Source organism: Nuphar pumila, chromosome 12 (genome assembly GCF_984573655.1).
Source record: "Nuphar pumila chromosome 12, dmNupPumi1.hap1.1, whole genome shotgun sequence".
In the NCBI taxonomy this organism is placed as follows: Eukaryota; Viridiplantae; Streptophyta; class Magnoliopsida; order Nymphaeales; family Nymphaeaceae; genus Nuphar; species Nuphar pumila.
In genome coordinates, this window is record NC_143260.1 from 24484053 (window position 1) to 24493059 (window position 9007).

Consider the following 9007-nt stretch of genomic DNA (forward strand, 5'->3'; position numbering starts at 1 on the left):
TTTACTGTTTCTCGATGAGCGTGCCCGATCCCTCTCTTGTGCAGCGGGCGGACGAGCAGAGGCAGACCAAAAAAATAAAGAAAAGATCAAGGGAGGAGTGCCCGCCTTGAAGGTGCTGCTCCAGGGTGCCCTTGGGAATGAACTCAGAGACCAGAAACCTCTGTTCCTTGCAAATGCAGTAGCCCAGCAAGGACACCTCGGTGGTGCACCCTGTTAATTATCTCCACCTTTGCCTGAAACTGCCTCTCCGCCTACCGCGATTTGGTCTCCTTTAGCCTCTTCACGGCGACTTCCTTCCCATCCGGCAGCCGTCCCCTCTAGACGAACCAGAACCCGCCCTCTTTGATCAGGTTCTGCGCTGCGAACCCACTGGTCGCGTCGCAGAGCTCTCAGTAACTGAACATATACCTCCATATCCACAAGGTCACAGGAAACAACACCGTTCTTTCCGGCCACAGCACCGTCGGTTTGCCTGAGTAGGCCGGAGGAATGCTTGAATCATCCCTAATCACAAAAATGCATCATCGTCTTGGCAGCACTGGTTTCGCTGAGCTCTGTTCCTCAACGACCAGAAAAGGACTAATCCGGCGAGTAATAGTATGCTGCAGGCAGCCGTAGTTTCGATGATGGTGGCCCATGGGAACTTTGTGGAACTTGGTGAATTTCTCTGGATGCAGGGATTTTGGTGGCCATAGCCAGAGAGTGCCGTCTGAATGGTGAAGCTGGCGATGGTGGCAGTCATAGTGGTGGTTGAAATGAGCCTAGTTTTAGTTGTGGGGAGGAGGTTTTCATGAGAGGCAATAGACGAGGGGCTTGTGGTAGATTGGGGGCTAGAGAAGGTGAACCTTTTGGAGTGAAATCAAGGGAGAGGAGAAGGAAAGGGTGAATTGCGGGCAGACGAAATTGAATTGAGTCATACGATCCAAAACGAAGTAATTCAACCCATTATTCATGACTATTCATGTTGTTTGCACATCGTCATCAAACAACCAACATTTGGAACATAAACAATGGAAACAATGTTCTAATCTGTCTTTTTTGTTCATTTTGTCTAACTCTGAAAAAGCCATCCAACATAGTCGAGTCCTGTTCTAGGGAGTGGGTATCATGGCATGTACCGCATGTGAAGGTGGGGAAAATGGGGTGAATGCCTCCACATTGTGCCCTTCTCCTTTCATACTGAAAACAGAAACCCTCGTAAAGAATGTTCAGAAAAAACTTGTAAAGGCAAATAAAAATGCCCCTACTTCTCATGCTTCTGCTGCTCTACGCCTATTTGGTTTCATTCCCTTTGTGGGTATCGAAGATAAATGAGTACCCTCCCTCCATTATGCCTCTGAGAAGGAAGAAATGGAGTGAGGAGGAAAAACAGACCCTCATAGACAAGTAAGCTGAGATGCTTGCCGACGGGACACTGGGTAGGATGAAGACCGGGGAAAAGCGGTTCAAACCCATCGCTGCCCATGTGAATATGGCGCACCATGCCCATGACCCAATTGCCTTTCCCTGGCAGTGGACATGGAAGGATGTGTCCAAGGTGCAGAACAGAAGATCAAAATGAGCATGGTAGCTGATCCTGATCAGGGTGGTGCCGCCGGGCACGAAGAGTATGATTGGGTGAACAGCCTAACCGACTGGCCCAATTTTCTCAGATACAAGGATGTGTTTCCATGGCTTGATGATTCGGTTGTTGATGGGGCAAATCCTAGGAGCTCTGGTGCGATGAATGATCAGATTCATTTTTTCTGAACATTTTTTTACGAGTTTTTTTTTTTTTTTTTCAGTATGGAAGGGGAAGGAAAAAATGAGGAGGCATTCAACTCATTTTCCCACCCTCCAATACCTTTCCGCTAACTGGAACCGGACTCTAAAGGAGTCTGTGATGTACGAATACTACATTCGTCTATCAGTAAAGACCCTATGGAACCCAGACAAAGCCGTCCCACCAAAGGGGCCTCCATTAATTAATCGTAACTCTTGGCAGGGATAACCACATGTGGTCTGTCATGAAGCCTGATCTGCATTCATTGACTGCTCCCGTTTCTCCTCACCTACCACCATACCGACAAATATGGCGACATTTATGAAAATCTCACGATAATATCGCGAGAAATTGCCTGAAAGTTTAAAACGACAATTTCTTGCGAGATTTTCAAAATATCGTGAGATTTATGAAAAAAACATAAATACTGTGAAGTTAAACTTGATATTTATGTTTTAAACGGTTATTTATCGTAAAAAAATGTGTATTTTTATTTTTAAATAATTTTTATTAATATTTTCTTATAAAAATTATTTTATATATTTTTTAATTAATTTTTTTATTAGCAAGATTTTGCTGAAAAAAATGCATGATTTATGAAAAATTTTCAATTTCTCGCAAGTTTTTTTTTTTGAAAAACGAGATTTTGCCAAAAAAAAAAAACGTTTTGTCACTGTCTATACCACCTGCGCCCAAGTTTGATGGTTCCCTCCTTTCCGTTGGCCTATCAAAACCCGGTGGCTTGTCTTCAACAGATTTCCCGTCCATCAGGTATCAAAGACCTGATCGTGCTGGCTCAGCCTACCATACCTACTGCGGTCGTCTCAGAGGGGTAATCACAATATTTTTGAATAGTATCAAAATACTGATTATTTTGTAAAATATCATATTTTTATCACGACAAGAAAAATCATCTTTTGAGGCAAGATTTTACCGAGAATTAGAATTGTGACTGGTACTGGTGGGATCGTATTGACGAGAGTTATGAACTTGGGGACCAACTTTGGCTTGTGTGGTCTGTACGTTAACGACGGACCAACAGGGAAGGTTCCTCGAAAGCATGATCCTGTTTGGTGTCGTGTCCTTGTGTTCTGTATCGGTGTGCCGTGTTTGACCGGTAGACGGCAGAACGAAGATGAAGACTTTACTGAACAAGAAAGTGTGGGCCAAAGGCAACCCGCGTTTTCCCACCGAAACGGTTCTTTACCTTTTGTGGGGCCACACATTTAGCATGAACCCTTGACCTTGTCATGTGCAACTTTGAGTGTACCATACTCAAATGACTTCTTTTTTTTTTTTACATTTTATTGATGTTTTTTTGGTAATCAAGTTTAATGGATAAAATCTATGCGGTTTCTTTAATCAAGAAAGAGAGCACCATTATAAAGTATAATATATTTCCTGTAGAGAAAGGGAGAAAGAGAGGGGAAAATGCAGTATATAGAGAACATATGTGGGGCCAAATTGATCAAATGAGGTGCATCTTTGAATTTTTATTAAAGTGAGCTTATTTAAAAACCACCGTATCAACCAATCTTTTGGCACTTCTTTAAAAATCTGGCGCAGATCTGTTTTACGCTTGATTTTATAGAAATCTATCAAAAGATAAGGTGCAATATGATTGCACAAATATTTGTGCATTAAGCACCTGATCACCCTCCATTTTGGGATAGGCCTGTCAGATGCGGAGCCAAGTCCTGATGGAGGGCAATCAGGAGCTTAATACCCAAATATTTGTTAACCCATCTGGATCCTTACTAATGAGCCGTTTTTTTAGAACCTGAAAATTAACGGCTTAAAATTTTCATAAAATATTCAAACCTCAAGGATCATAGTTATTCATTTAAGAAATACAATTCAAGTGACGATTCTTTACAAAAAAGACGGTCGATTATATCTTGGGGGTTGAATTGTGAATATATATATATATATATATATATATATATATATATATATATATATATATATATATATATATATATATATATATATATATATATATGGACGAAAGTATCTTCAAACACACTAAAATGGAACAAATAGTCGAACGCAGAATCATGCACCAACTATAGTGATAAAGGGTCTTTAGTGGCAGCAGTCATGACTGCCACTAAAGACCTCTATAGTGCAAAAAAAAAGAAGTATAAATCTTTTTTTTTTAACTTTTTTTTAAATCAAACGTTACGTGTTCTAATGAAGGTACAAAAGCTAATGACTAGAAATTATTTTTTTCTTCAAATTTTTTTAATTCTTTTGTAAATCAAATGTTTCTTAAGAAACTTGTTTTGAATCATGTGATCATGACAAGTAATTAGGCTTTTAAAGAGGTTCAAAAATCAACAACCCACACTGTACCAAAATTTTATAACTCAAAAGATGACATTTTTACCTCATAAAGCATGATCCAACACATCTATGTTGCTAGATTGAGTTGATACAACTTGCACCTATGATTTTTACCTTCATTAGTAGCCAATATTAACTTATATATATATGTTGGTAATAATAGGATGCTCTCAATAACCTAAGCTTTAAATTTTTAAACTTTTAAACTTTTTTTTGTTGATCAGACCCTATAGATATGATCTATAAGCATTATTTAGCAGAAAAAGTTTTGGATCATGTAATTATAACATAGATGTATGTTTTTTAAAAACTTCAAAAATCAATGGCTTGCAATGTATCAAAATTGTATTACTTTAAAAAGCTGTTTTTTATATATAAAAAAACATGATCCAAAACATTAATCCTATCCAATAAACTATGTTGAGTACATTAATCAGGTTTAATTAAAAAGATACAACATGCAACCATGATTTAATTCGTAAGAGTAGGTAGTATTACTCTCTCTCTCTATATATATAGAGAGAGAATGAGGGGTAGCTGCCAACCACTCACTTTGCTAGATACCAGTGGACGTGAAGACATCGTGTGAGATGAACCATGCATCCCACACATGCTAAAAGTTTACAAGGGCACACATTAAGCGTCCATTAAATGCATTGATGGATGCTCAACGCGTATCCATTAGCGTCTAACCAGAAAGTAGTATGCAACTATCACTATATATATATATATATATATAAAGAAAAAAGAAAGACCATGAAAGCAAAGAAAAGTAAAAAATCTATAACCAACGACCATTTGAATTTCCTTCTTCAATGCTTGAGTATCTCAATAATTGGACCTCATATATTTATTTTTTATAGTTTATTTATTAAGAAATATGTTTTACCCAAAAACTTTACGATATATAGTCATGTTTTCGTGAAAAATCAAAGACACGCATTTAAAATTTATTTTTAGCCTTTTTCAAAAATATATTTAAACATAAAAATTTATAATCTAAAATGTTTCACGATCAAAGTATAATATATAAAGTTCCATCAACGAAAAACTCAATGGATGGAGAGGTGGGGAGTATTGGAGCTTTTGGTTGAACGGTCCTTTTCTCTGTAAGATTAGGACGGACAAGAAAAGATTGCTATAAAAGAACAAAAGACGGAAAAAAGAGAGGAAGATGTATCACCTGGTAGCGTTCACATAGACCGAGTAAGGGAGGTGTCAGTATAGTGTCTTCTCCCTAGTCAAGTCAACATGATGGGACCAGCAATTTTTTCTGGTCTATTTCTTATTATTTTATCTCATTTATAACAAACAGCAAGGAGAGGCACCATGATTAGGGCATTTTTAGTTCTGTGAATCGGCGTTTTGCCCTCTTCTTCTCTCTTCCTCTTCCTCCATGGCAAGGAAGAACGTGGCTGCCTTGTTCCATCCTCCTCCAACAAATCCGGTGCGCTCTTCTTAGACCTGCTGATCCTTGCTGTTTCTAGCGTCTTTTTCCGAGTCCTTCCGCATACAAAAGGGAGGATCTTTCCGGTTTGAGGTAGATGAATCATACCCTTTACACCCCTGTGGGATTGTTATAAATTTGGTCTTGAATTTTTGAGATGGGGATGCGGGAAATTGGGTTTTCTTCATATGGGAAGGGCGGATTCTCCGGAAGAGGTGGGTTTTCCTTAATTGGTCATGGTGATGGACATAAACTGTAGAATTATCGGTTTTCTGTGTGTTTCTGGGGTGTTTAGAGCTTTCCTTTGCTTCCAGAGATTGAATTTCAGAGGAATATGATTTGGGTATTCTTGAGATTTTGGTGGTGATGTCAGAAACTCTTTAAATTCTTCGGTTTTTGGTGCTTTTGTTTTGGGATTTTTTTAGCATAAATAGTTGCAGAGAAGTTGGATGTAGTGGAGAAGAAGAGGAAAAAGTGGGTTTTGTTTGGTTGATCATGATTATGGGTGCAAACTGGAGAATCTTTGGTTTTCTGTATATTCTCGCGGTGTTCTCGGTGAACACAGATCCCTGTCGCTCTACTGACACTGATATACTGTGTCTGAAAACCATACATTCGTCTTTCGTTGATCCCTTGAAGTCTTTGGCGTCCTGGAATTTTCAAAACGCTTCAGAAGGTTTCATCTGTAACTTCATTGGCATAGAGTGTTGGCACCCAAATGAGAACAGGGTCCTCAACATAAAGCTCCCCTCCATGGGCCTTCAAGGGAAGTTCCCAGCTGGTCTAGAAAATTGCACCAGCATGACCGGATTGGATCTTTCCCAAAACGAGCTCTCCGGGACCTTGCCGGCTAATATTTCGCGCATAGTCACATTTGTGACTTCATTAGATCTCTCTAACAATAAGTTCTCTGGTGAAATCCCTGGTGGCCTTGGAAACTGTACTTATCTCAATACATTGAAATTGGACGCTAACCAGTTTACCGGCCAAATTCCCAGTGAAATTGGGAAGCTTGATCGCCTCTCGACTTTTAGTGTTGCAGATAATAAGTTAACAGGGCAAATTCCTCCATTCCGGAAACTACAGGCTGTTGAAAACTTCGCAAATAATACTGGGCTTTGTGGGTATCCTTTAGTAAGTTGCGAATCTCAGAAAAAGAGTGGGCATGTTATTGCTATCGCTGCAAGTGCTGGTGGCGCAGTTCTCTTGATCGCTGTACTCGTGATCATCGTTTCGCTGCTATGCTTCCGCAGGAAGCCCGAGAAGAAGGATGAAGACATTGAGGGAAACAAATGGGCCAAGAATATGAAGGGAGAAACAGGAGTAAAGGCAAGCAGATCTCTCTTAATAGTTTTATTAGTAACACTTTTGTTGTTTTTCGTTCTTTTCTTATTTATTCATCCTTAAGTGCATGATTTTTTTTCCAATTTGTCACCGTATTTGCATGTATAAATTCGTGTGATTCAAATTTAGCCTGTTTGAAATATCAAAAAGAAAAGAAAATTATTTATAGTTCATTTTCTTTTCGATTTGATCTTTACTTTTTTTTTATAATTTTTATCTTTTAACAATGGATTATCGTTTTGGATATGCAGGTATCCCTGTTTGAGAAATCTATTCCAAAAATGAAGCTGAGAGACCTAATGAAGTTTACTAACAATTTTAGCAAACATAATATCATAAGCTCAGGTAGAACCGGAACTGTGTACAAGGCAACCCTTCCAGATGGTTCATTTCTTGCAATTAAACGACTCCAGGATTCTCAACATACCGAGAAGGAATTCAAGTCTGAAATGGAAACACTTGGAAAAGTAAGTCATCAGAATTTGGTTACTCTCCTTGGTTTCTGCGTCGCAAAAAAGGAAAGGCTTTTGGTGTACAGGCATATGCCAAACGGGACATTGTACAAACAACTGCATGAACTTAAGGCTGATTCTGAAGTTATGCCATGGCCTTTAAGACTAAGAATAAGTATTGGGGCAGCAAGAGGGTTTGCTTGGCTTCATCACAGTTGCAATCCACGCATAATTCATCGGAATATTAGTTCCAACTGTATCCTGTTGGATGGTGACTATGAGCCAAAAATTTCTGATTTTGGGCTGGCCCGTCTTATGAATCCTGTGGACACCCATCTTAGCACTTATGTAAATGGTGAATTTGGTGATCTGGGTTATGTGGCTCCAGAATATGCTCGTACACTGGTTGCTACTCCAAAGGGAGATGTGTACAGTTTTGGGGTAGTTCTGTTGGAAGTAATCACTGGTGAAGAACCCACTCATGTGGCAAATGCCCCAGAAACTTTCAAGGGAAGCCTGGTTGACTGGATTACTCTACTTTCAGGTGACTCTCTTGTTCAAGAAGCCATAGATAAGTCCCTGATTGGACGTGGTTTTGATGATGAGCTACTGCAGTTTTTACGAGTGGCATGTGCTTGTGTTCTCTCGGCCCCTAAGGAAAGGCCTTCTATGTTTGAAGTCTACCAGCTGCTAAGAGCTATAGGGCAGAGGTACCAATTTACAGCTTATGATGAAATGCCACTTGAACCTGGCAGTGTTAGTGATTGCCCAGATGAACTAATTGTGGCAAAAGAAGCAAAGTGAATGCTATAGAAGGTACACAACTTCAGGAACATATGCTAAAGAAAATGTCTTGGGTCTTGCCATCAGTCATGGTTCTTTTCTCTCTTTCTTAAATATGTGTGTTAAATATGTCTGTAAATCTAGAATACCTTTGTTATGGCTACCTGCATATTATAAATGTTTCAGGATACAATTATCACATCCCATAGGCCGGGCATATGATGGGGTGTTTTTGTCTTCTTTTTTTGGAGATAATCACTAGATGCAAGTTTTCTACGTTCAATACTACATATTTTCACTCTGTTGCATGCACAGTTTATTTAAGCTATACTTAGTTTTTCCCCCAAAATTAGTGTCATATCTCCATTTTTCCTTTACTGCTAGAGAGTTGTATGTGCATGATCTTCGTTATACCTGCTCACGCTGGACTTCTTGCAAATGCTTGCATTAATACATCTGAAATTCCAACTCTTATTGTCTTCAGTATGTGGTCTGAGAACAGGGTATCCCAGGGACATGTCTTAATTTCAGAACACTATGATCCATATCTGGGTTATGGATGTATGCTATGAATTGTGATGGATAATTTGCTGTGGTTGTTAACCTGGAGGCCTAGAAGCATATGCATCTTGACAAGCCAGAGGCTCGTTTGATTAAGAATTAATTACCTAATAAGGGAAGATGTCTGCCTGTCCAAATTGCAGCTATAGAGAATCTTGGTTGGCTAGAAATTACAAACTGAGCATTACTACTAATGCTCAGTTTGTAATTTCATCTAATCATCTTAATTTGCTTTTGGACACCTGTGCTCGGTTTGTAAGTTTTTCTGATGATTAGTATTTAGGAAAGCTTTGGAGGGGTACACGTTAACTT

The 9007-nt window shown here is 39.1% G+C and overlaps 1 protein-coding gene across 1 annotated transcript; it reads left to right on the forward strand.

The window, feature by feature from the left end:
- Positions 1-5255: 5255 nt before the first annotated feature.
- Positions 5256-8483, forward strand: LOC149820337 (probably inactive leucine-rich repeat receptor-like protein kinase At5g48380). Its single transcript, XM_089982007.1, has 2 exons — positions 5256-6884; positions 7151-8483. The coding sequence occupies exons 1-2, from the start codon at positions 6051-6053 to the stop codon at positions 8153-8155; spliced, it is 1839 nt and encodes a 612-aa protein (XP_089838133.1). The 5' UTR covers positions 5256-6050; the 3' UTR covers positions 8156-8483.
- Positions 8484-9007: the final 524 nt, after the last annotated feature.